This window comes from Corvus kubaryi, unplaced genomic scaffold, assembly GCF_017639235.1.
Source record: "Corvus kubaryi isolate FWS band 111438036 unplaced genomic scaffold, C.kubaryi_AGA036_p1.0 78, whole genome shotgun sequence".
Classification (NCBI taxonomy): domain Eukaryota; kingdom Metazoa; phylum Chordata; class Aves; order Passeriformes; family Corvidae; genus Corvus; species Corvus kubaryi.
Genome location: NW_024582065.1, coordinates 2,198,278 through 2,225,482, shown reverse-complemented (window position 1 = coordinate 2,225,482; position 27,205 = coordinate 2,198,278). Strand labels below are relative to the sequence as shown.

At 60.8% G+C, this 27,205-nt stretch overlaps 1 protein-coding gene across 1 annotated transcript in view; it reads left to right on the top strand.

The window, feature by feature from the left end:
- The first annotated feature begins 7,825 nt into the window (after positions 1-7,825).
- LOC121676191 (protein Niban 2-like) overlaps positions 7,826-27,205 on the top strand; it is a 32,675-nt gene continuing 13,295 nt past the window's right edge. The window contains 5 exon segments of the mRNA XM_042052372.1: positions 7,826-7,957; positions 21,626-21,756; positions 24,933-25,061; positions 25,145-25,250; positions 26,676-26,843. Coding sequence (XP_041908306.1) covers positions 7,903-7,957; positions 21,626-21,756; positions 24,933-25,061; positions 25,145-25,250; positions 26,676-26,843 — 589 coding nt within the window. The 5' untranslated portion in view covers positions 7,826-7,902.

Below are 27,205 nucleotides of genomic sequence, written 5' to 3'. Positions count from 1 at the left end.
CCCCCCCGGCCACCCCTCCACGCTGGGCATGACAGGGCTGTAAATCTGGGGGCAAAGGATGTGTGTTCACCCCGCACCCAGGCTGGCACCCACTGAGCTTTCCCGCCGGGCTGGGTGCCAGGGCTGCCAGACGCTGTGGCTGCCTCCCAGGGCTGTGCCCAGGGGATTTGGGTGCTTCTGTGCTTCCCTTTCCAAGCCTGGGCAGCGTGTGATGGGGGGAAAATGGGAAAGGAGGTGGGGAATGGCGCGGTGCTAGCACAGAGCTGGAGCACATGGCAGCGCTCCAGAGCCAGGCTGTGCCCGCAGGTGTCTCTCCTCATACAAATACAGATATATTTTTATATATGTATATATGTATGGCCATGGAGAGGTTCACCCCATCATTGAGTGCCTGGGGACACAGGACAACGAAGGAGCACCCGGAGGGACAGCAGAGTGACAAAGACCTGTGCTCCATCCAGCTCCAGTAGCCCCAGGTCAGGCAGCTGCGAGTCCCAGCCCTTTGCTACAAAACCTGCTCTCCTCAATGCTTCCTTAAAAATAATCCGTGGCTGAGTTTGTCAGCGGCACCGGACTCGGTGCCAGGCTATAAATACCAGCAGGCTATTTAGGAACGAGGTATTTATACTGCTCCTCCATCTCCCTGTCAATCTTCCCACGGAGGCCGAGCATCACTTGGCTGAAGGAGAAGCCCCAGCGCGTGTAGGGAGCTGCAGGAGAGCTGGACCTGGCTGCTGGGGGTCCCCAAGGTGTGTCCCGCTGCCCTTGGGGACACTCAGCTCCCCGGCAGCCCAGTGGCTCTCTTGCATCCATCACACCTGGCAGAAAATAGAAATGAGGAAAGAGTGGCACTTGTTTCATTGGAAAAATCGGGAACCAAAGCTGCCCCGCTCCACAGGCTGGCTGGGGAGGGTGTCAGGCTGGGGATGGAGCCTTTGGAGGGGAAAGCTGGGAGGACAGGGAGGGGAACATCCTCCCCAGGGTGACTGGAGAGGGCTGCTTGTGGGAATGATGCGTTGGACTGCCTTCCTGACAACACAGCCCCCATCCTGACATCCAGGAGCCTGCTGGCCTCGGGGCTGGATCCAGGGCATTTGCTGAAGAGCAAAATGCCTAGGGATGGTGGGTGCTCCGAGCAGGCACCATGGGCTGGTGGCCACAGGCCTTGGAACCTTTGGAACCCCCAGAAGCCTTTCCCTGCTCAGGGAATGTGAGTGAGGAGCCGGGGCTGGACACCCCCAGCACAGCCAGACGGGGAAGGGGAAAGGGGAAAGGGGAAAGGGGAAAGGGGAGAGGGGGGAAGGGGGAGGGGGGAAAGGAAAGGAAAGGAAAGGAAAGGAAAGGAAAGGAAAGGAAAGGAAAGGAGCTTTTCCTCAGCCCCCTTTCCACACAGGGCTGGGAAGGAACATCAGAGTGGGTTGGGAGAGGTGGTGGCTGCTCCCCTCACTCCATCCTGTGCTGGTTTGGTCCAAGTCATGGAAACTGGGATGGCCAGGTCTGGCAACTGGGCCCTCCATCAGTGGCTGTTGGTGTGGGATGGAACCCTGGGAAGTAACAGGGAGCTGGGAGGCCGGAGAAGGGACTGGTCTGGGGATCAGAGCTGCCTCAGGGTGGTTTTCCTGACAGAGAAGTTTAAGGATGTCTGTGGTACCAAGGGGAAGTTGATGTAGGAGATGCTTCCCCCAGCAGCCTTGGGGCCACATCCTGATCCCTCCTTCCTGGTCCTCTCCTAAGCAGTCCAGGCCAGGAGGCCTCGCTCTGGGCTTTTTCAACCCCAAAAATTCAATTAAAAACTGTTAAGGTGCTCGAAATGTGTTTAACTGGCAGAAATGGGGGTGCCCCACAATCTTCTGAGCCCTGGGGCTGAAGGGGAAAACACTGGCAGCTCCTGCTGATCTGTGCCCATTCCCCCGGGGAACTTCCCCAGAACTTTTGGGATTTTAGGGCACTAGGGGAGGGTGTGAGAGTATCCAGTATCCGCTGGGGAATGCATTCACGGTCCGGGATGCAGGATGGGGAGGGCACTTCCACCTCGCCCTGAGCATTGCTAAGTGTTAAACACCTGGCCCGGGGACTGGCAACGTGTCCCAGGGGAAGGTGCTTGCAGGGACAGTGGGGGCACAGTGTCACCCGTTGTTTGTGTCCCCACGAGCTGCCTGGGGCGCAGCTGCTCCGGGTTAATCATCTCCAAGAGCCCGGTGGTTTTGCTGGAGGCAGTGAGGGCTGAGCAGACACTGCCTGGGTGCTTTGGGTTTTCCCGCTGTTTCCAGCTGTTCAGCAGTGCTCAGACATGGATGTTTTTTCCTTTCCCTGGTGCAAATGCCAGGGCTGTGACCCGGCACCAGCCCCTGCACCTGCTCAGGGTTTGGAAGTGGGGCAGAACCCACAGGTTGGAAAACCACACTTCCCAGTATCCCACAGCAAGGAGCAGAGCCAGAGCCACATCCGTGCCATGCCGGTGCCCATGTCCATACCCTGTGGTCATCCAAGTGCCCAGGCTGTCCTGCCTGTGCCAGTGCCTGTCCCATGACCCATGTCCCGTGTCCCATGTCCCGTGTCCCATGTCCCATGCCATGCCGGTGCCTGTCCCCGTGGCCACACCCTGTTGTCACCCCGGTGCCCACGCCGCTGCCCGCACCCCACGCCCCGTGCCACGCCGATGCCAGTGTCGCCAGTCTGTCGCACCCTCCGCAGGCTGCACCGAGCCGATCCCGGCTCCCTGCCAACGCCTGGCTGGCGGCCACCGGTTATCCCAGCGCCGACCGGCAGAGGGGAATGATGGTCCGCAGGAGCCTCCCTCTTCCTCCTCCTCCTCCTCCCGTGCCCTCCGCTCCGCGGGCTGCGCTCCCCCGGCCCCGCCGGCCCCTCCCTGCCCCAGGGCGCTGGTGGGCGATGGGTGCTCACCCACGAGGGGTGAGGGTGGGGTGACACCCCCCGCCGCCTGTGCTGCCTGTCACAGCCCCGCTGCACCGGCTTGGGGGGTTTTGCGGATCCTCAGGTGCCTCTCAGTCAGTGTCATCCCTCTGCTCACGGCTGGAGCTGGGGCTGGAGCTGATGGATCCTGCTCCGAGCTCTGTGTCCAGGTTGGAGCTGATGGATCCTGCTCCGAGCTCTGTGTCCAGACTGGAGCTGATGGATCCTGCTCAGAGCTCCGCACCCGGGCTGGAGCTGGGGCTGGAGCTGATGGATTTTAGCCCTGATTCAGCAGAAGCCGGTCGAGGCAGGCCTGATTCAGCACTCTTTAATCACGTTGTTATCTGGGAGCGCAGCGCTGGAGTCAGCAGCGGGACGGACGGTGCAGCAGCCCACGGGCACAGCATCCCTGCTCGCGGGGCTGGGCAGAGCTGCCCTCGCCTTTATCAGCAGTGGAAAGTTTTATTGCTGCAATTACGCTGCTTAAGTTAATTGCACCGAGAGCAATTCCGGGGAAGGCGAGCGGCCCCCGGCGCGGGAGGGCACCTTCACCCCCTTCTCTGCCCGGTGCTTCTCTCTCCTGCCCAGCCTGGGCTGGCTCAGACCCCGGGTCCCTTAACAAGGACATGCCTTAGGCGCCTCCAAGGCTTCAGAGGTGACCCCAGGTGGGTTTGTAAGTGACCAAACACTGTGCATGGGGACCTGAGCCCAGCTGCGAGGGACACCCCGACCTCCCCTTGGCTGCATCTCCTGCCCTCAACCACCCCCCCCCCCCCCCCCCCCGCCCCGGCTCTTCCCCCACTGCGATCGGGTTTCCCGGTGATCTGGTGAGGTGGAAATAAATCCCTGTGCCAGGGTCAGTGAGAGTGGAAGGAAAACTCCACTGATTGCTCCTTGTGTCCGTGAGAGGGAAACAAATTTTCCTGGGCTGGAAGCTTCATCCTGCAATGTTTAGTGGCTGCAGGAACCCAGCAGGATTCTGGAGGTGGTGAGCGATGGGGAACAGCCTGTTCTGGGCACTGTGCAGGTGCATCCACCACGTCTGCTGCTGAGAGGTCAGGTTTTACACTGTGGGAATGAATTCATGGAAAATCACACAGGAGCAAGGTGGGATGATCCTCCCCACAGGCCCCGAATCCAGAAGCATCAGCTGAGGGGGCAGGAGGTCAGGGAGCTGAGCACACAGCCCCCGTCAGGCTTGGTTTGACTGCTGTGAGCATAAAAAATATCCCAAATAATCAACTTTTTTTTTTTTTTCCAATTCTTCATCACGGCCACGGATTGTGGCACCAGGATCATCCAGGAGAAATCCTGGCAGGGTGAAGGACAGGTATGGAACACTTTGCTCATCATGATGGGCTAATGCACTGAAGGCTTTGAAGGCTTTAATAATTTGGGAACTATCTCACCTCGCTGCTGCCACCTCCACCATCCCAGGAGCTGCCTGAAACCACAAGAGTGCTTATTCCCCTCGGCTGGATTCCCAGGGAAATCCTTCATTTCCGAGATGGGATAGATAAATCAGGCATCTCCAGGCAGATAAGCATTATTTCCATCTGTTCAGCGAGATGTAATTAGCTGGCATGATCAGACTTTATCAGGCTGCAGTTCCATACAACCCCAACACTGCACAGCCTCTGACGGGAAGGACACCTGTGCTGGGTCCCTTGGAGCCCCAGCACACGGGACAGGATGTGACAAAGCCATTTGAGCATCATTTGTACTGCTGGAGCTGCTGGTTTGTTCTCCTGAATCCAGGAGCTTCACCTGGAGCCTTTGCAGAGGGATGTGGGGAAGGAGAGCAGCGAGTTGGGAGCTGAGCCTGCCAAGGGGGATGGATTTAAAGATCCTCGGGAAGGATGGAGCCAGGAGGGGAGGCAGAAGGGCAGTGGGGGGCTGTGCCTGCCCCCCTTGTGCAGAGCCAGGCTGGGCTCCCAGAAACTGCAGCTGGAAAGGAAGGACAAACCATTCCTATCCCCATCCCCATCCTCTTCAGGCATCCATCAGAGTGGAAGGGACAAAGGAAACTCTGACCAGGAGCACAGGGACAATTCCCTCTTCATGTAGCCATGTGGAGATAAACCAGAATGTGCTGGAGAAGGACAAACCACTCCCATCCCCATCCCCATCCCCATCCTCATCCCCATCCTCATCCTCTTGAGGCACCCATTGGGGGGGTGGGGAAGGAGAAAACCCTGAGCAGGAGCACGTTGGGGACAATCCCCTCTGCTCGTGGCCATGTGGGAATGCACCAAAATGTGCTGGAGAGGAAGAACAAACCACTCCCATTCCCATTTCTGTTCCCATTCCCATCCCAACCCTCCTGGGGCACCCATCAGGATGGCAGGGAGGAAGGAAACCTTGACCAGGAGCACGCTGGGGATGTGGCCATGTGGGAATAAACCCAAACGTGCTGGAGAGGAAGAACAAATTCCCATCCTCATCCCCCTCAGGCATCCATCAGGGCATCAGGGGTGAAGGAAACCCTGACCAGGAGCACACCAGGGACAACCCCCTCTGCCCGTGGCCATGTGGGAATGCACCAAAATGTGCTTAACTGCTGAGTTTTGAGTTCCCAAATGTCTCCAGTCACAATAAAACCCTTCAGACAACTGCTTTACTTTCCTCTCCCAAGCTTTAGCAGCTGAGCCTGTCTCTGCCACCAGCCAGCCAAAAGCCCGGTGCTGTGCCACCATGTGACGCTGTCTGACGGTGCCAGCACATCGTGCCCACCTGCAGGTGGTTTTTGGAGCCCCAAAAGCAGCCCGCGTGTCTGTGTGACAGCTATTTCTGCGTGCCACAGACATCCCCTTCCCGTCTGCAAACCAACAATATCAACGCTGTCTATTTTTTACCTCTTCATTCAGCTTTTAGTTTTTTATTTAAGAAACACCCCAGTGGGCAAAAGAGGTGGGTGATGACTCAGTGCTCCAGTGCTTGTGTGGATTAATTTTTCAAAAATAAGGCTTTTAAACCACTTACTCAGTTTATTTAGCAGGACTGTGTGTGCACTGCCTAAATCATATCCCATACATTGCTTTTTTGGAAGGGATGAAGCTTGGTTTCTAATAATGAAGTTATTTACATGAATAGATATTCCCATTTATTTTCAATTTGAAGGGAGTGGATGCATTTTCATCGCCTCTTAAATACCATCACCCCACTAAGACAGAATTCCAAATTAACTCAGAGCCAGACTCCTCAGGGACCAGCACTGGGGAAAGTGTTTAAAAGAGGAATGATTTTCTATTGGAAATGAGATCTCGCTGCAGATAAATTTCCCACGAGAATCCCTCGATATCAGCAGCATTTTGGCCAGGCAAACAAACTGCAAACAAGCCCTCTGCTAAGGGTAGAGCCTTCCTACGGAGCATCACGGGGGTGGGAAAGGGAAATATTCCAGCTTTGGAATTATTTTCCCATTGAAATGAGTCCGAGGGCTGAGAACAGTGTTAGGATGGAAAAGGCTGATGCACGCGGGCATTCCCGAGGGTGCTGGCACAGATGCAGGTGGCATCTGGGTACCAGTTGATGTCCTTGATTTTGGCCACGTGGGGAGTGTTCGGCTCGGAGGGATCACCCGCATCCCTCCCTGCGCCCCTGCCCAAAAAAGCGGATTCTTGGCTCCAGGGTGGCATCCCCCTGGCACTGCGAGGGGGAAGGACCCGCTGGTGTCCCCGGGGGTGGTGGCACCGCTGCAGGGCTGGTGGCACAGGCGGGGAGGGATGTGAGCATCCTGCCGCCCCCTGCCCAGCCCCGCGGCGGCCGAGGGCAGCTATTTCAGGAGGATAAACAGGATGCCTCAGCCCGGCCACCTCCGATCCTCCCTCCCACCGCTCCCGGGTAAACAAGTCCAGCCCAGGAAAAGCCTCCTGGAGCCCTTTCCACGTTTCCAAGCCAAGCAGCTGAGACGAGCTTCGCCCAGCCCAGCCCCAGCTTCCAGAGGTCTGGAAGCATCCAGGGAGCAGAGCGATCCCAAGGCGTGCATCCACCTCGGCAGCGACTCCCCGGAGCCGCCCTGAGGCTGGGAACAGCTTGAACTTTCTGGTCACGCCACCACGTCCTCCTCCTCTTCCTCCCTCGGTCACACCCCGAGCTGCTGGCGGTGCCCGGGCTCTGGGAATGACGCCGGCGAGGCCTTTCCTCCCTGCGGATCGTGCCCAGGCAGCGCCGCAGGATCCTGCGAGGCCGTTTCCGCCTGTTGCTCTCGGCAAAGGAGCCGCGGCAGCAGCAGCAAGAGGAAGGAGGAGCTTTTCCACCGCTTCCTCCAGCGCCGCAGCTCCAGCTGCTCCCTTCCCGGCTGTGTCCGAGGAGACTTTGCAGGATCGGTGGAACATGCCCGGGTTTAGTGTCGCTCTCCGAGTGTGCCCTCCTGCTCCCTGAGATGCCCCCATCCCGGGACAGCTCCTGCTCCCAAATCTGTGGCCGGGGCGGGTTTTAAATCAACTCGAGCGTTTCCCATCGCGTTCTCCCGCGGGCTGGGGAGGGCGCGGGGCCCCTCGCTGTGCCCGCTGCCCGCCGGCTCCCACGCCCGCTCTCCACCTTGGCAGCGCCCGAGCCAAGGTCAAGGCTGCCGGCCGCGGGGTGTGGGCGCAGGTGGGACGGAGCCCGGGTGTTGCAATGCCGGGGCTGGGGCAGCGCGGTGCCAGCACGGAGCCGGTTTTCCCAGCGGGACTGCGGGGGGGACACCGGGCACTGCCCAGCGCCCGGCTCCATCCTGCCCATCCCCCTCCTCCCCCTCCGGCAATTAGCGCGGCTAATTACCCGCCGGGGGGACACTCGCAGCCTCTCCCTGCTCCCGGGGGCGGCGGGAGGGACGCGGGGCGGGGCGGGAGGAGTGGCCGGGGGGGGGCCGTGGGGCGCCGCGCTGCCGGGCCGCCCCGAGCGCTGCCTTCCTCCTCCTCGTCGTCCTTCTCCTCCTCCTCCTCCCTCTTCCCTCCTCCTCCTGCCGCTCCTCCCGCCGCCCGGCCCGGCCCGGCTCCGCTCGCCATGGGAGATGTGGTCTCCACGCACCTGGACGAGGGTCGCCGCCAGCACATCGCGGGTGAGCCCCCGACGCGCCCCCCGCTCCGCTCCTCCTCGGCGGGATCTCCCCATCCCTCCTTCAATCCCTTTGGGACCCCCCCGCTCAGTGTTCCCGGGACCCCCACGCCTGCTCTTCGCCTCTCTCTCGCTCTCTAACCTTTTTAATTTTTAGCTTCCCCGTGGTTTTGCTTGGGCGCAGCTCGGGGGGCTCCGGGGGGTACCCGAGGTGCCCGTCTGCCTCCCAAATGGAAGGTTGGATTGTGCCGGGGGTGTTTGTGTTGGCGGCGGGGCTCGGGGACCCCTCGGGCTGCGGGGAGGGAAGAGGGGAGCTGGGCTCCGGGGGGATGCTGGAAGCCGGGTCCAGCGCGGGGACACCGCTGTCAGCACGGGGACTGCTGGGGCTGGCTGGCAGATGTCTCATCCCCCTTTGCATTGCTGGGAGATCATTAGGAAAAACCCTCCTCAAAGGCTCTGGCTGCCTCCAGCCTGCCCCGGCACAGGCAGGACACAGCAGTGCCCCCGCCAGCGCCGTGGGACGGGCAAGGGTGACAATGGGGTCATTGAGAGCCCGTCTGTCCCCGGGCGGCAGCGCCTCGCCCGTGGCACAGGATGTCTGGCCAGAGCTGCCTGGGAAGCGCGGAACGCGGGGTTACGGCTCCGCACAGGCTGGGATTGTGTGAAGCAGTGGCTGGGGGGAAGGTCAGGGCTGCTAATTGGGGTCTATGGTGACACTCCTGACCCCTGTGAGTGGGGTCACCCCTCCGTCGCGGTGCTGGGCTCCCCCAAGCCACTTTGTGGTGCGGGCTCTTGGCTCCCAGGGGCTGCTGAGCGGGCAGGACGTAACCTCCGAGCCCTTTCACGCCCCAGCTTTGGTTTCAGCTCCCCAGGCGGGCAAAGCCTCGTCTCCAGTGGGTGAAGCCACCCCCGCACCCAGCGGAGCCGCACCTGGGTGGGTGTCACCGCCGAGGGTGGCTTCGTGCTGGACCTTGTGCGTCTCGCAGGCAGCTCAAGGGCTGGGGAGCGCCGATGTTTTGGAGGTGACTCCGCCATATCACTCCTCTGTCTCGGCCATAAAGCCGCGGGAGTGGCTCTGAAGTCCTTTTGTCCCCGAGGGCTCTGGGGGAAGAGCTGCTGCCGGCGGAGCAGCGCTGGAGCTGCCGTGGGGCTGGCACAGGGACACGGTGTCTCGCGGTGCAGCCCCTCCGCCCTGCCAGGCCCCATCCTGGCAGGAATGCTTACGTGGTATGCGGCTCAGCAGGACGCCAGCAGGTTTCTGAGCTTTGAAGGAGAGCTTGAAACTCGCTCTGGGGTTTTCATCTCGCATTAGTTAAAGCTCAGCCCGGCTGATCCGCGAGGCTGCACCGGGTCGGGGCTGCCCGTGGCGTGTTTGGATCCAAAGCAGATCCCGAATCTCCCTGAAACTTGCTGGTTGTCAGTGCAGAGATAGCTCCCTGTGCAAGCCCCTGTGATCCTAATCCTGAAGAATAACAAGGAAAAGCCTGGCTGGGTTTCCTGTGCAGGGATCTGTCTCTGCTGGGTCAAGGACTGGGTGTTTGCAAGGCCAGGCTGGATGGTTGCACCCCGGCAGGGGCTGAGCTGTCAGCCCAGGGTGGGTTTTAACCCATGCCTGGGGGCTGCAGAGGCCTTTTCGTGGGAAAAAAGTTTTAATGGGAAAAAGATTTCCTGAGGGAAAAAAAAAGATTCCTGTGGAATAGGATTATGGAGACTGGGCTGGAAGATGCTGCAGCTCCAGAGGTTTGGGGTGAGTAGGGGGGGACACACCTGTACTGGGACACCTCCCTGTGAGAGATAGGGGCAAACTGGGTTCCTGGAGCACCTCTGTGCTCCTGCCAGGGCTCCTGGCTGGCTGAGGATCCCCCGGAGCTGGGAGGGGCTGTAACCCAGCAGGCAAGGCACGACTTGCTGTCAGGCATGCAAAGCAACGTGGCGGGGAAAACTCCGGGTTTTCCTGCCTAGCTCGGCCTGTTCTCCGCTGCCGCTGCCCCAGGAGGGATCCAGCCCTTCTCCAAGCAGCTTTTCCCACTTGTCCTCCCAAATTTGGGGAGTTTGGATTTGCTGTCCAGGCTGCCATGACCCCTGGTTGCTCGAGGAACAGGAGCTCTTTGTGCTTGGCAGTGCTTCCCAAGGTTGCAGCCTCTTAGACCAGCAGAGCTGCTGGGGAGAGCCTGGGCCAGACCTGTGCCCCTCCTGGGAATGGGTTAAAGGCAGGAGGAGGTGGGAAAAGCCCTGCCATGCCCACAGTGCCCAGGCTGTGGGGTCCCATGCCCTGTCCCGGCCCATGTGGTTGTGGCTGCGTGAGGCTCGTGCCAATGTCTCCCAGAAGTCACGAGCCACACACGCGTGGCTTGGGTGGCTCAGGACCAGGGTCTTTCCTCCCTCTGGTGGGGCTGGAGGGCTCCGGGCAGGCATGGAGGCAGCTCCCTGCTGGGGATGCTGGGGCTGTCTGGAGGAGCTCTCTGCAGTTCCTGCACTCCAGTCTCCAGGGTCTCTCTGACCAGTGCTTCCTCCTGCCACCCTGCTTTGGACATCTTCCTGCCTGAGTCATCCAGTTTGTTTGTCAACACCCTTCGGCTGCCCTCCTCCTCCTCTTCCTCCTAGATGTGGTTTGGGAGTTGCTTCCAACCTGCTCTATGGGCTGGAGCAGGGACTGGCTCATCCTCCTTGTGCAAGGACGCCCAGCATGGGCACCCTCAGCTGGGCACACGAGGGTGGCAGGGATGGAGTGTCCTGGGAAACCAGGGTGTCACTGGGTGCCCTGGAGTTTTGCAGTGTCCTCTCCTGTCCGGGGCAGTGGGTGCTCTCAGCATGGGACTGGATGAAGCTCTTCCCTCATGCTGGAGTAACTCCTTCCCTAGAGCATCCCATGGACCCCTCCTGCTGGGGGCTGAGGTGAAGTGTGGCTGGCAGGAGCTGGCTGGGGTCTGGGTGGAGCTGGTACTCCTGAGCCCAGGGGTGGCAGAGCCCAGGGATGCAGCAGGAGCCGCCGGATGTCTCCGTGACCAGAGGGATGTGGGGGTGGGCGGCAGCACAGGGAGGGTCCCTGGGAGCTCACACCTTGCTCTGGCATCTCCGGGGAGTCGCCAGCCCGTTAATTACGGAGTGAAGCAGCTGCTAATTTCGGGGTAGGACTTCCACGGGCACCAGCCCACGCAGAGGTGGCGGAGGTGACACCGAGCCTCATCCCTGGAGCCGGACCTGCAGCCTCCCTGCTCCAGCGAGCTTTGCCAGGCATCGGTGTCTGCATATCCCTGATCCCACCAAGCAGGAGGCTGGATGCCGATGGCATGGGCTGCAGGGCCGGCTCCAGATGTGCCAGAAGGCACCAGGCTGTGGCAAGCCCCAGGGATGGAGGGCTCGGTGTCCTCCTCCTGCTGGCAGCGGGAGCAGGTTCGCTGTGGCTTTTCCCTAAGCGTGACACTCATTTCCCAGCCTTTGCCGCAGCTCAGCTCCAGCCGGCGTGGGAGGCAGAGGCTGCCGGGCTCTGGGGTTGGTCTTGAGGCTGAAACCCTCACCCTGCCCCGGGGGAGCCGCGCAGGGAGGCTCCGAGGGCTCGGCGCTGTAGCCGTGGAGTGGTTTCTCCCAACGAAACGTGTGTCTTTCATCGCCAAATAAATAACTCCCCTGGCACGTCAGGGCTCCCTGCCAGCGGCGAGGGCTGGTTCTGGCAAGCTGGGGCTTTACCTGCAGCCGTCGTGTCGGGGCACGGGGCGCGCTCCGAGCCAGCGTGTTGGGGCAGGGGACATTGTTCTGGTGGCCTTCCCACGTGGGCGGGCCATGGGAGCCCTCCCGGCCGTGCTCAGCCCCGGGGCAGAGCCTGCCTTCCCTCGGGGAGGGCTTTCCCTGCCTCCCCCAGCCAGGGTTTAGCCACAGGCTTCAGCTGGAGCGAGCTGGGGCACGCACGGAGGGGATCCCTGCTCTGCCTGCGAGAGGCAGGGCTGGGACAGGAGGAACTGAGCCAGGATGGCAGCTGAGAGCTCTCCTTGGACCAGCCCAGGGAGAGAAAATATCCCCAGAGCAGGACACCCCCACGGCAGTGTCAGACACCCCAAAACCCACTGCAGGGACACAGCCAGGAGCTGGGATTTCCCAAGCCTTTGCCTCCCCTCCTGCCCAAATCACTGCAGAGGCTGGCTCAGAGCTCAGAGGGGCTCGGTGCCTCTTGGCACAGCCCCTGTCAGCTCCATCCCACCCTCCTGGGACTGACAGGCTCCATGTCTCCAAGCTTTCCAGCGGGAAGAAGGGCTGGAGGGATCCAGAGATGTTTATCCACGGGCACTTGATGGGGCAAGGTGTGAAGGCAGGTGAGGATGGGCTCTCCAGGACCTGCTCTGCCCCTGCAGGACCCAGCTCTGCTCCCACCACCCACTTTGTGGGGGATCTCACCTCATCCTGGGGCTGCAGCCCCCAGAGCCCACCTGGTGAGGTCCCCAAGCAGGAGCTGTGCCCCGTCCCCAGCCCCTGGCTGGCCTTGAGGCCTTGTCCCGTGCCTGGGGGTGCCTGCAGTGGCTCCATGGAGAGCCCAGTGCCGGGGCCAGGAGGGGAGGGAGGAAGGGGCAGAGCAGAGCAGCTTTTGCTGCCTCTCAGTCTCTTGGACCAGCAGGGGAGGAAGCAATAAAACTCCACCTTTTCCCCCTTTTCAAAGGGAAAGAGCAGCGACATCTGACACAGGCCCCAGCTCTGGTAGAGCACCGTGCCCTTCTCCGTGCCTTCCTGCCCTTTGCCATGCCCTCCTGCCCTTCTTTGTCCACTCCTGCCCTCGCTGGCAAGGATCTCTCTGGGGAATTCCTCTTGGGAACTCGGCCTCCTTCACTAGGGGAGTCCCCAGATGGGACATTCCCTCACAGCAGGATGGATGGGACACTGCCCTGGAGGTGACAGAGGACCTGGGGCAGGGTCTCGCCCATCTCCTGCTATGCTGGTGGTTCCTGGGACACAGGACACTTGTCCTGGCTTCCTCTCTCCCTCTGCCAGCTCTGCTCAGCCCCTTGGGAGGTTTCCCTGCATGAAGGAATGTGCCCAAAGCTGAGGTGAGCCAGCTCCCAGACCCCAAAGTAGTGACGGGACAGCATCCTGTGGGATGGGTATGGAGGAGCTGGGGGGGGGAACTCCAGGACAGGCTCCAGGACAGGCTCAGGGCTGTTTTCTTCAAATCCCTCTTGGCTGGGTTGTTTTTTTGGATACACATAAAAATCTTTGTTTGGTCTCCTCCCCCGGGGCTGGATTGGGTTTCCCACTGGCACTGTCCAGCTGGGCACAGGGACAGCGTGCCAGGTTTGGTGCCTCTCCCTGGGGCTGGGCACAAGGGAAGCGGCTGCCGGGACATCCCGGAGCACGGACTGCCAGCCCCCAGCTGCCCCCAGCATAGGAGATGCCCAAGTTTGCTCCATCCCCTTTGCCGTGGGGACCTCAGCTCCCTGTCCCATGGCTCCCAGGAGGATGTGGATGCCTGTGCACACCCCGGATTGCGCCATTCCCGAGGGCTGCAATGCAGCCCAGCCGGTGCTGGGGGATGAGCTGGACCTTGTCTGGGCAGGGGTGGTGCTGGTTTGCACCCTGCTGTGGTGAGAACCAGAGCGGTGGCAGCTCTTCTCCACCCTGGCCAGGTGCTGGTGGCACCCAGGGGGACGAGGGACACATGGGGTGATGTGGTTGCAGCCAGGATGAGGGCAGTGGGTGCTGGTCCAGCTCAGGGTTTGGGGTTGGTGTTCAGCTTGAGCCAAGTCCCCTACAGGGAAGCTCCATCCTCCCACAGCCACCTGTGTCCATGGGACATATCCTGACAGTCCTGGGAGTGCAGTCACCTCTGCTGGTGGCTTGAGCCCGGTCCCTGTGCCCACTGTCAGGTTGCTCTCTGCTTTGGGGTGGCTTTAACCCAGCTATAAGGGCACCTGTGCCCCACGGCTTTGGAGCATTGCCCCAAAGGCTGCTCCAAGGGGAAAGGGGGCTTGCAGGTTGGATGGGGGCAGGAATCTCCTCCTCCCACATCCCTCGGAGGCTGTTTGGGCAGGGAGGCTCAGGGCAGGCACCTCGGCCCAGCCCCGGGAGCCGCTGGAAGGCCCCGCTGCTGTTTGTTATTCACAGGCACATTCCTCGCACGCAGCAGCCCCGCACTGCCTTGTTCCCGGGAAGCAGCGGGACACCGGCATCCACGCCACGGGAAAACACCCGCCAGCACGTAGCCGGCCGCTGATCCCTGTCCTGCCGGGCTGGACGTGACCCCGAGCCACGGCAAGGGGCTGGAGCAGGGGGCTGAGCCCGGCTCACAGCCGGGATAGCGGAGCAGGAGCAGCGGTGTCCAAAGAAGCAGCAGAAGGTGTCCAAAGCTTGGCTGAGAGTGGTTTTTTCAGTGTTTTTCAGCTGTTCAGAGGTTGAGGAGCTGCTGCTGAATGTGCCGCTTCATTTTTAAACCCGTGGTTGGCTCCAGAGCCTCGCAGGGCCACGGGAGCACGGCTGTGTCCCGGCAGGTTGGATTGCCGTGGGCTGGGAGGGCAGCGGCGTTGGTGGTGGGAGATGGGCTGGGTGCTCCAGGGTGGGCACACAGCCCTGGGAGCACCCGCGGGGTCCCAGCCGGCCGAGGGGACAGCGCAGGGTGCTGGGGATGGGGGCAGCTCTCTCAGAGCCGTGTCCCCGGCGGGTGCCCCAGCCCTGCGCTGGCACCACGGGCGCTTCTGACTCATCCGGGGGCAGAGCCCGGCACGGCACAGGCACGGCCAGAGAGGATGAACCGGTTCAGGCCCGGCCCCAGCTGGTTTCTCCGGCGAGGCTCCGCTGCCTCATCCCTTCCTACCCGGCCTGCCCAGCCTTCCCAGCGCGGCTGAGTCACAGCGCAGCCGGCCGCTCCCGAGCTGCTGCCTGGGGGAGGCACGGCATGCTCCCTTTCCACCCCCACCGGCCTTCGGAGCTGGTTTTGGGCAATACTTTCAGTTCTGAAAATATTCCCGGTGGATTTTGGATAGTGCTGGAGCCTGGCAGCGCCCCTGTCCTGCCACCTCCCTGGCGCTGAGCCCTGCCTGGCATCAGAGCAGCCTCTGCTCCTGTCTTGTTCCAGTCAAGCTCAGTGCCAGTCCTGAGAGCAGCCCGGAGCAGGAACACCCCGGGGTGGGTTTGGGTGGGTTTGTGTGAAGGGTGCAGGGAGGTCAGAGGGGAAACTCTCCCAGATTTTGCTCTCCCACATTTTCCTTTCCCTGCTCCAGCCTCTCCTGGTTTGTATGAGAGAGGGAAATACGGAGAGCTGCTGGATCAGCCCCTGGGTTTTGCTGTTATTAGGAACAAAACCTCCTCCAGCCCTTCTCTGTCACAGTGCCCCGGGGTGAGGAACTGGTGCCCAACTTCCCCCAGTCCTGGCATCTCCTCTGGGTGCTCAGCCGGGCTGAGTCAGGCCCATATGAAGGAGTTTGCTGTTTCTGGGTGGAAATGAGCTCACATTCAAATTCCCGAAACCCTAAACTGCCGGCTGGGGCTTAACCCTTTGGGTGCACCCGTTGGCTCTGCAGGGTTCCTGTGCCCCATCCGTAGTGGCACTGTCCCTTGTGCTGGCTGGCACTGCACTCCTGGTGCTCAGCCTACCTGGAGCCATCTCCTGCTGTCACTGTCTTTCCCAAATTCCTGCTGGGGTGAGCCTGGGATGAGCCAGGACAGCCCAGGGCCATGGGTCCTGCTCAGAGCTCATGGGGTGCCCTGGGCACCTCATCCATGGCATCCTGTGCCCCCCATCCATGTGTGCACCCCATCCTCGCCGTGCTGTTCCCTCGGGGGATGCCCACACACTCTGTCTGCACAATGCCAGGATTTGGGACACAGGAGGACAGCTGAGGGACAGTGGGAACATGGCCTGGCTGTGCCTGGACCAGGCAGCAGAGAGGGCTGGAGCAGCCCCACAGAGAGGGATGACCTGGGGACATCACCTGGGGACAGTCAGTGGCATCCACATCCCTGCAGTGGCTTTGTTTCCCTTGCTGGAAGAGCCATCACTGGCCCTGTCAGTGCCTCCGTGGTGATTGTCCCTATCAGTGCCAGTGGTCTGGGGCTGCTGGGAGCCCCCCCGCAGCCTGCCCCCGCTCACTAATCATTTACTGGCTAAATTAGTAATTAACTCCTCACCCAGCAGCCTCAGCAAGCTGCCCACGGGTCACCTGTCCCACAGGGACTGTCCCCAGGGCAGGGACACCCAGCAGAGGGACGTGAGGACGTGTCCCCACCGTGTCTGCTCCTGCCCTGCCCTGCAAGCACAGCCCTGCCAATCCCCCCGGCGGAGCTGCCCGGGGGACACCGGACACTGCGTGGGGCCGGGGGGAGCTGGCCTGAGTCCGGCTGTCCCACAGAGCTGGGGAAGGAGCCAGGCCAGGCCACAGCCCCCCCCCCAGCCCGGGGGTTCTGCTTCAATGAGCTGGTTTGGCCTTTTTGTTTTTCTTAATTTTTTCTGGACCAAGAGGAAAATTCCCTGCCTGGGGTGAGGCATCCCTGTGGCACCCACAGGGGTTTGGGCACCCTGCGCCAGCTCCTGCTGCCACTCCACTCCTGGGATAGTGGAAGGTGTCCCTGCCCGTGGCAGGGTGTGGAATGGGATGAGCTTTGAGGTCACTTCCAACCCAAACCAATCTTTTCTTCCATGATTCCACGATTCCACATCCTCCCAGGGGGCTTCTGCGGAGGGCTGGGATTCCAAAGGCACCTCACCCCCTGGACAGATGTAAAGTGGACACGTGAGGGCCGTGGCTGCCAGACGGGATGTGGGCTTGGAGGAGGATGCAGATGACTGTTCCTACTGGGATTTGCCAGCTGCTGGCCTGCAGCCCCTCCGAGGGGGGTGTGTGAGCACACGTGTGTGGGTGTGCATGTTGGAAAAGAGAAGGTCCTGTGGAGACCTCATAGCTCCTTCCAGTGTCTGAAGGGGCCACAAGGAATTTGGAGAGGGACTTTCATGAGGAATTGTAGTGACAGGACAAGGGGGAATGGCTTCAAACTGAAAGAAGGGAAATTAGGTGAGATACTGGGAATAAATTATTCCCTGTGAGGGTGGGCAGGCCCTGGCACAGGGTGCCCAGAGCAGCTGGGGCTGCCCCTGGATCCCTGGCAGTGCCCAAGGCCAGGCTGGACAGGGCTTGGATCACCCTGAGACAGTGGGAGGTGTGTCTGGGGTGGCACTGGATGGGCTGTAAGGTCCTTCCAACCCAACCCATTCCCTGATGCCCTGCTGATGGGTGTGCCTGTGTCTGTGGGTGCCCCAGAACTCTGGTCCCCACTGCCTTTGGGAGCAGCTGAGGGACCAAACCCTGGGGACACACCTGGGCTGAGCCCCGTCCCTGTCCCCATCAGGCTCTGTCCCACCAGGGACACGTGGCATCCCCAATACCCTCGTAGGAGGTTGAGAGAACACTGAGAGAGAATGAGGAGGAGGAGGAGGAGGAAGGACAAGGAAATTTTGGAGCAAACCTGTGCAGGACTGACCTCCCGTGGCTGAGTCTGCTGAGCGGGCTGCCCAGGCCTGGGCTATTTCCAGCAGCACTCCCATTCTCACATGATCTCAAGGACATGAGGAAAACGAGCTCTGGACACACACTGGTGCTGGAAGGGCTCTCCATGAGCCTGGGAATGCGGGATGGGGTTTCTGGAGCTCCTGCTGTGGTGGAACAACCTGCAGGCAACAAATGCAGCAGCTGGAGGGAAGAGCAAGGTCCAGCTGTGCAGGCTGGGCTCCAGGTGATCAGGGCTCTGGGTCACACCTGCAGCTCATGGATTGGTTTTTCCCCCACCTCTCAGAGGTGGGGCTGGCTCTGGTCTTATGGGAGGTTGGGATCAGAGTTGGCTCTGCCTTGGGATGTGCCTGTGTTGGAGAGAGTCCAGAGGAGGCCAAGGAGCTGCTCCCAGGGTTGGACCCCCTCTGCTCTGGAGCCTGGCTGGGAGAGCTGGGGGTGCTCACCTGGAGAGGAGAAGGCTCCAGGGAGAGCTCAGAGCCCCTTCCAGGGCCTAAAGGGGCTCCAGGAGGGCTGCAGAGGGACTGGGGACAAGGACTGGAGGGACAGGACACAGGGAATGGCTTCACACTGAAACAGAGCAGGGCTGGATGGGATATTGGGAAGGAATTGTTCCCTGGGAGGGTGGGCAGGCCCTGGCACAGGGTGCCCAGAGCAGCTGGGGCTGCCCCTGGATCCCTGGCAGTGCCCAAGGCCAGGCTGGACATTGGGGTTTGGAGCAGTCTGGGACAGTGGGAAGTGTCCCTGCCCATGGCAGGGGGTGGGATGAATTTTAAGGTCCCTTCCAACCCAAACCATTCCATGATTCCATGTGTGGGGCTGATTACGCTCCTGGAGATGTTTCCAAGGGCAGCACACAGCCAGTCCCGGCTGCTGGACCAGCTTGGACAGTTTGCCTTTGGAACCCTGAAGGCAAAATCCACCTCCTGCCCTGGCTCAGAGGGACCAAGACCCAGCCAGGGCTGCCCTGCCCGGGCTGTGACCTCAGAGCAGGCGAGGGCTGCACCTGCCTTTGGGGCACCGATGGCTCCAGGGCTGTGCCCTGGCCGTGCCCTGCCTGGGCTCAGTGACAGCTGCGGTGGCCAGTCAGGGGGCTGGGCAGGACAGGAGCCTCCTCTCCCGGCTGGTTTCACCCACAGGAGCCTCGGGCTCTGCGCTCCTCGAGCGTCACCCGCGACAAGGACAAAGCTGTGCTGCCCTGCTCTGTCCCCGTGAACTCACGGGGCCACCTGCCCTGCTGTGCCCCCAGCCCAGGCTGGGTGTGGGGGTCCCTGGGGACCTGGCAGGAAGGGCTGGAGCGTGGCTGGGAGCTGCTGTGGCCCTGTCCTTGCTCCCAGCATCCCACACCCACATCGGCTCGGGCTTTGCCGATGCCCAGAGCCCTCTCCGCGCCCTCCCCGGCTGTGCAGCCCCTTTATCCCCCTCCTCCTGCAGCCACCACGCGCGGCTGAGTCACGGAGAGGCAGGAGGGGCGCAGGAGGCTGGGGACAGAGGAGCTCTGTGACCAGAGGTGCTGGCACAGGGATCCTGCTGAGCCAGGCGTTGGTGCTGCCGGTGCTCTTGGAACCCCGCGGTGGCTTCCCCTGCCAGGAGCCGGCAGCCAGCGGGACGTGCCAGGGCCTGCGCCAGCCCCGCCGCCCCGCGGGGTGTGACAGGGACCGGCTGGTGGCAGGGGGAGGGTGCTGCGGTCCCCTGGCAAACACCGCGATTGGGAAAGCGCTGTGGGTGGGTGGCTGGGGACACCCATCCCTGGGAGGTCTCCGTGGGTGCTCCTGTTTGCCAAAGCACTTTGTGGGTGTGCTGTTGGTTGTGGGGTGGGGTCCCTTCCCTCCTTTGCCATGATGGTGAGGAGTCTGAGGACAGGTGACAATCTAGGGGGGCTGTGTCCCCTGTCCCCAGACCCCTCCAGCTCTCGGCTGGATGTGCAGCCAAAGCTGCTCAGGGAAGGACGGCCACTCGTGGGTGGCTTTGGTGGTGGAGCTGGAGCAGGGAATGCTCTCCATAGCCCCCCGTGCTCCGTGTGCAGCCAGGGAATGCTCTCCATAGCCCCCTGTGCTGAGCCAGGGAATGCTCTCCATAGCCCCCCGTGCTGAGCCAGGGAATGCTCTCCATAGCCCCCTGTGCTCTGTGTGGAGCCAAGGAATGCTCTCAGCACTTTTGAGAGGCTTTGCTCAGCCTGATGAAGGAGCCGGTGGGTGGCTGAGGCAGTTCCTGAGTGTGACACATCAGCCCTGCCAGGGTGTTCCAGATGTGAGGGGTCAGGACACCCTCTGGCATCGTCAGCGTGGGCTTCCCATCCTCTGCTCAAGCAAAGCCCGGCTGTGCCACCACTAGCACCCCACATTTTGTCACCTCCTGATCCCACAGAGGGTCCATGTCCCTCTTGCTTCCCCAGGCTTGCCACCAGGGCTACCAGGCAGGGAACACCAGTGGCCCCAGACATCGCCCCAGCACCCTGGAGAGTGCTGCTGAGCCGGGGCAGATTTGGTCACCTCGCATGTTTGACTGCAAGTCTTGTTCCAACCTCTGCAAATAATTGACTTTTGCTTTCCCATTTACTTAAACCCTCCTAATTGGCCCTGCTGTTAATCAGGGAAGAATGAGTGACTAAGCCTGCCCGGGGACCTGGGGCTCCTTTTTTCCCATGGACTGAAAGGAAATGAAACCTCAAAACGTCCTTTTAAATCTCAGCTGTCTGCATGGCTGCCCAGAGCCCTGGCCAAAACCACACGGCTTGGGAGACGGGAATTGCAACAGAGGGGCTGCAGGGATGCCAGGAGGAAAGGCCAAAACCCAGGCTGAGGAATTGCTGTGCTGGGATGAGCTGGGGTGTCCCATCCTTTGCTGTGAATTTGTTAAATTCCCAGGGGTTTCCCAGCCTGATGCTGGTCTGTAGTTCGCTCCTGTGGCTCGTAGTGCTGGCATCTCCTCAGGGATGGCTCCATCCCTCCTTGGGCAGCATTTTCCTCTGGAGCCGCTCATCCCATGGGGATTTGCAGCACCCTGCAGCAAAGCTGCTCCTTGTGCTGCCTTGGCTGCCAGCTCCAGGCCGGCTCCTGCTGGAGGTTTTGGCTGCCGCTGGAGGTTTTGGCTCCTGCTGGAATTTTTGGCTGCTGCCAGGCTGTGCCGTGCGGGTGTGGGGGCTGTTTTGTCTGGGTTCGTGCCCCCAGCATCGCGCTGGCTCCAGCACCGGGATGCAGAGCCAGGATCCGTCCTCCCCGCGCCCATCGCCGGCGCTCTGGCGCAGCCTGAGCCGTCAGAAATTGTTGGAGGAGACTCAAATTCTTCATTTTTCACAGGCTCTGGGGCAAAGTTGACAGGGGAGTTCAAAGTCAAGGCCCCATGTGCCAAAAGCAGCTCGGGGGGAGTTGTTTCTCCAGCTTTGGGATGCTTTGGGACGGGGTTTTGGTGTGGGACCCCCATGGGGAGTCTGGAGCAGGGGTGGGGAGGGTGCTGGGTGGGTCAGGGTGCCCAAGAGAGTCCCATGGCTGCCACATTGGGGCAGGTAAAGCCCCGTCCCTGCTGCTGGGGGTGGGTTTGCAATGTGCTCCCACACCCTGCATTGAGGGGCTGCCTGTGGGATGGAGGGCGTCTCCTCCAGTGTGGGGTGCAGGGGTTATGTGGCAGCTCAAGCTCTCCCAACACCTTGGACTCATCCCAGACTGGAGTTTGGGGTCCTGGTGGGGGTCCCTGCCTCACATGGGGGGCTCCAGGCTGTCCTTTCCCCTCACCCTAACCCTAATCCCAACCCTGCTGCTTCACGAGCTGCAGGGCTGGGAGCCCCTTTGTGGGATGGCCCTTTGGGGGCACAGCGGGGTCAGGGGGGTTTGAGCGATGTTTGGGCTGGGCAATGGGGGGCTGCCCCTAATCCCAGCTGGCTGAGGTGGTCGGAGCTGGGCCAGGAGCTGCACAAGGCACAGGAAGCCTCGGCACCGCCAGAATCAGCTCAATGTCAGGAATTTCCTGCCGGGGAGAGGAATCCATGAAATTAATGTGAAAGGCCAAAAAAAAGAGATCATCCTGACCCCGAATCGGGCCCTGGGCTGGGCAGGGAGGGCGGAAGGCAGCGGGTTCTGCCGTGGTCCCTGCACCAAAGGCTGTAGGGTGACAGGGGAGGGGTCTGGGTGGGTGCTGGGGGGTTTCAGGCCCCAAACCCAGCCCGTGCCTGACGTGGCTCTGCTGTCCCTTTGCAGAGAAGACGGGGAAGGTGCTGGGCGAGTTCTGCCGGTGCTACAAGGAGCAGTTTGGGGTAGCTCTCTTCAACAGCGTCCGCTATGAGATCGAGGGCGCCGGGGGCCCGCAGGCCCAGCTGCTCCACCGCAAGGTAAGGGCTCCGTCCCCCAGATCCACATCCTTCCCAGAGCCCAGGCACGGCCCCTGTCCCTGTCTCACCCACCCTGCTGGGTGGAATGTGGCCCTGTGCTCCTGGTCCAGCCCGTCCCTGGGGCGTTGAATGCTGTGGGGCTCCCTGGGATGGTTTTTGTTCCCACCCCATGGAAGGAGCACGCGGAGGCAGCAGGGTAAGGCTGGCTTTGGATGTCGCAGGAGCTCAGGGACCCCTCAGTGCCCAGAGAAGCCCTGAGCAGCTGTGCCAGGCTGTGTCCTCCTGCTCCTGGCTGCGAGTGATGCTCACACCTGGGCAAATTCCCAGGGAGGAGTAGGAAATCCCTGATCCCAGAGGTGGCTCCGAGTCTGACCTGCAGCAGCCATGTGTGTCCTGCCTGGCTGAAGGGATGGGATTTGTGGCCGTGGCTTCTGGCGGGGTGGATCCTGCCTTCCCCTCCCTCCCTCCCTCCTCCAAAGGCAGATGCACCTCAGGTGGGGCTGCTCACAAGCTGACATGGCTTGGGGTCCTCCCCGGGGTGGCTTTATTGGGGTTTTCCCTGGCCAGGTTGGTGGAGCTGCTGTCCTTGAAAGCAGGAGGAGATGGGATTGCACATCTGCTTTTGTCTGGGGCTTAAAGGGGTGGCTCTGTTAAACCAATCGAGGAAATGCCTCCCTGAGCTCAGCCTCAAGCCCTGGGCGCTCACAGTGGCTGTGTCCCTGACCCATCCATGAAGGTGACACCTTGCCCAGGCACCAGGACGTGCCCCATCCCCTCAGGGACCTGCCTGGGTGCTGGGTGTGTTAGGAAAAATAAAGGAGTGGAGGTTCCTGGAGAGGAGCCGGGCCCAGTGTCCTCAGCACCCCCGGGTTCCTCGGATGCCTTCAGCCCCCTCGGGAGGTGCCTCCATCCCCAGGTTGGTTGCTTCATCAAAAAGCTCCAGCAAGCAGCCCAGGAATGTCTGAGGGACAGCAGCAAGGTCGGGAGGTCAGGGACACTGCAAGTCTTGGAAAAACCCTGTGGAGAAGTAGGAATTCCTCCTGCTCAGTGTCCTGTCTGCTGCCCAGCCCCTCGCAGGGACCCAGCAGTGCCACTGGCATGTCACAGTGCTCCAGACACCACATCCGTGAGGGATGAGTGTCTCCACCTGTGCTTTGTGCTCTCCAAACATGCCCCAATAAATTGTGGATGGCACGAGGATGGAGGGTGTCCTCCTGCCCGGCCTCAGCTGGGATGTGGCACTCGGGATTTTTAAATGTTCTTTATTTATTCCCCTTTTCCTGTGAGCTCTGTGGTGCTCGGTGCAGTGACACCAGGGGTGACACTGGTGGCCTTCCTGGGCAGGGGGGGACAGCAGGAACAGGGTGTGAAGGATGATCCAGGCACCTGAAACACCAGCAGGATACAACAGCAATGAGAACACCGAATAAACACGCCTGCCTTTGGTCTCTCCAGCAATCCAGAGCTCCTGAAAACCCATCCCTGACACCCTCTGCTCCCTCTGTGGCAGGGATTGGGACAGCCCAGGGGCTCCCCGGCCCCTCCCTGCCCAGCCCCGCAGTTTGGCACACACCTGCCTGTCCCAAATATTTGCTGGAGCTGGGAGGAGCCCCCTCGGTGCCTCCCGGGGGTGAGGAGGGTGTGTGAGGAGGGGACAGCAGTGCTGGGGCTCTCCAGGGTCCCCAGAGCCGTGTCAGGGCTCAGCCTGGATTTTATCCCACCAGCAGCCCCGTCTGTGGGGCTCTGCCTGCCCTGAGCCACTTGAGGAGGGCTCATTCCCCTCGCATGAGTCACTGGTGGGCACTCCCCAGAGCTGGCACCTCCTTTCTGTCCCCATCCCTGCTGGTGGCCTCAGGGTTTGGGTTCTCCTTCCTCCTGCTGGTCCCCAGCCCTGCAGGGCTCGCTTTGGGCTTGGTTTTCCCCGTTCCAAAGGCTTTGGGGAGCAGTGAGGAGCAGCCAAGCTGCTGTCAGACCTCCCCCAGCCCAGGGGGTGTGTGGTCAGGCCTTGGGGACAGCAGTGAGGGTCCTGTGAGCCGGGAGAAGAGTGGGAAAAGCTCCTCCAGAAGGGTTCTGCTGCCGGGGCAGGGTGGGATCCAAGCCCTGCTGGTCCCTCCTGGTGGCCACCGTGGTGGAGGGTGGGTGGCCACGGCAGCAGAGGTGGCCGCCGCACGCTCCAGCCTTCACGAGAGCTCTCAGCTCCTGTTTATGTTCCTGGGATCATAAAAATTCCTGGGATGAATTCCTGGCTGCCTCAGGCAGGCTGTGTTTGGGATGGTGTCAATGCTGCCGGCCAGACGGTGCTGGAGAGCTGGGGAGGGGCTGCACAGCCGGGGGGACACGGGGTGTCCTTGGCCTGTTCCTGCCATGGAATCCTGTCATGGAATCATGGAATGGTTTGGGCTGGAAGGGACCTTAAAGATCACCCAGTGCCACCCCCTGCCATGGGCAGGGACACCTTCCACTGTCCCAGGCTGCTCCAAGCCCCAATGTCCAGCCTGGCCTTGGACACTGCCAGGGATCCAGGGGCAGCCCCAGCTTCTCTGGGAATTCCATCCCAGCCCCTCCCCACCCTCCCAGGGAACAATTCCTTCCCAAAATCCACTCAGAATCTCTCCTGGTTTAAAACAGCTTTCACTGGTCCCAGTGAAGTCCAGAACACCTGAGCATCGTCTGGTGCTGGGCTCTACAGGGTGGCTTCTTGCTTTTCCCTGTCCCATCTGGAGACCCTGCTGAGCAGGGCTTGGTCCCTGCCACCTGCAGATGCCTCTGGCAGGACCTCCTGGCAGCAGTGCCACACATCCGCCCCGTGCCAGGGAAATTGCAGCAGCTGGAGCAGGGAATTGCTCCTGCAGGGCTCTGCTCCAACCTTCCCCTCATCCAGGGGAGCTGGGGTGGCTCAGCTGAGCTCGGTGTGTCCCAGAGGGGAGATGCCAAGGGCAGAGGTGTCACCAGAGGTGTCACCACGTGGTGCCCCTCAAAGGCATCACCCAGATGCACCAATTCAGGCACCAAACTTCGCAAAGCTGTGGGAGATGGTGCAGTGGAGACCCTCAGCACGGCCCTAGCGCAGAAACACCCACCCAACCCACCGTGGACAGAGCTCGCTGAGCTCCCCAGGGCAGAGCTGTCCCCTGGCTGATCCCCTGTGCCTCCCACCTCCTGTCCCCTCCCTGCAGGTTCCACTGGAGGACCACGTCATCTACTCGGGCAACATCTTCCAGTACATCGAGGAGAACAAGAAGTGGAGGAACCGCTTCTGCGTGGTGCCGCACAACTACGGGCTGGTCCTGTACGAGAACAAACTGGTGAGGAGAATCCCCCTTCCAGCCATCTCCAGCGGGGTCATTCCCAAGGGGACACCCCATCCATGGCCGTTTCTCCTGCTCAGGCCTACGAGCGGGAGCTGCCGCCCCGGGTGCTGGTCAACAGTGCTGGCTACAAGATCCTCACCTCCGTGGAGCAGTACCTGGAGCTGGTCAACAACAGCCTGCCTGGTGAGGGCCCTTGTGCTGCTGGGCAGCCCTTGGGGACCTTTGGGTGGGTTTGGGGGGTGTCATCCCTGAGGGCCTTCTAGAAAAGGGAGATTTTGGGGTGTAGCATCCTTAAAGACCTTCTGGAAGGGGTAGGTTCGGGGTGTGATCCAGGAGGACCTTTAGAAAAGGGTGGTTTTGGGGTGTAACATCCCTGAGGGACATGGGGAAAGTGGGTTTGGGGAGTAGCATCCTTAAAGACCTTCTGGAAGGGGTAGGTTTGAGGTGTGATCCCTGAGGACCTCCAGAAATGTGGGTTTGGGGTGTAGAATCCTTAAAGAACTTATGACAGGGATAGGTTTGGGGTGCAGCATCCCTGGGAACCTTCAGAAAAGAGTGATTTGGGGGTGTAACATCCTTGGGAACCTTCTAGAAAGGGGTGATTTTGGGATGTAGCATCCTTAAAGACCTTCTGGAAGGGGTAGGTTTGGAGTGTGATCCCCGAGGGCCTTTGGAAAAGGATGATTTTGGGGTGTGGTATCCCTGGGAACCTTCTAGGAAAGATGAGTTTGGGGTGCAGCATCCTTAAAGAACTTCTGGAAGGGGTAGTTTTGGGTGTAGCATTCCTGGGGACCTTTAGAAAGGTGTTGTTCTAGGGCGCAGCATCCATAGGGATGATGGAAGGGATCATTTTAGGATGAAGAATCCCTGAGGGGAATAATCCTTCTTCAGGGAAGGGGTTTATTTGGGATGTAGCATCCCTGGGCACCTTTGGAAGGGGCAGTTTTGGGTAGTGGGGCTGTAGGGAAGGAGAACAGCCCCATCCCACAGTGGGGTGCGGGGTCTCTGCTGCTCAGGTCCTGCCACAGTCAGGAAGGGAGGAAAGGAGGAAAGGAGGGAGGGAGGGAGGAAGGAAGGAAGGAATTCGGAAGGAAGGAAGGAAGGAATTCGGAAGGAATTCAGAAGGAAGGAAGGAATTCGGAAGGAAGGAAGACAGGAAGGAAGGAAGACAGGAAGGAAGGAATTCGGAAGGAAGGAATTCGGAAGGAAGGAATTCGGAAGGAAGGAAGGAATTCGGAAGGAAGGAATTTGGAAGGAAGACAGGAAGGAAGACAGGAAGGAATTCGGAAGGAAGGAATTTGGAAGGAAGGAAGGAAGACAGGAAGGAAGACAGGAAGGAAGGGAGACATGTCCATGGCTCCATGAGAACCACATGATTTTTAATTACTTTCAATTTTACTTTTCAGTTTTCATTCCAATTTCCTTTTGGGAAAAATGAGGCCCTTTTTGCTTTTTTTTTTTTTTTTTTTTGGGGGGGACAACTCCCAGCAAAGGCCCTTGGAAGGAGCTGAGGGCTCTGCACGTCCCTTCTGGACACCCCCAACCCTGCAGCTTCCCCATCCCTGCCCAGCTCCATCTCCCCCTCAAACCATCCACCCTTTTCCACAGGTGTGACCCCCAAATCTGGGCACTCCCCCATCCTGAAGTGCCCCACGGATTTCCCGCTGATCCTGTGGCACCCCTATGCCCGGCACTACTATTTCTGTGTGATGACGGGCAAGGAGCAGGAGAAGTGGCGGGCGGTGTTCCAGGACTGCGTGCGGCACTGCAACAACGGTGAGTGACATCTGAGGGTCACAGAGGGTGGTGGAGGCCCTGTGGTGACCAGGTTGGGGTTTTTGGGACAAAGGGATGGTTTGGAGTTCATGAGGAGGAGTTGGGTGGGAGCTGTTGAGCAAGTCTGGAGAAGGGAAGGATGTGGGGAGACACTTGCAGGGCCTAAAGGGGCTCCAGGAGAGCTGGAGATGGATTTTTGGACAAGGAATGGAGTGGCAGGATGAGGGGGAATGGCTTGGGATGTTGGAAATGGATGGGATGGGATGGGATGGATGGGATATTGGGAAGGAATTGTTCCCTGTGAGGGTGGGCAGACCCTGGCACAGGGTGCCCAGAGCAGCTGGGGCTGCCCCTGGATCCCT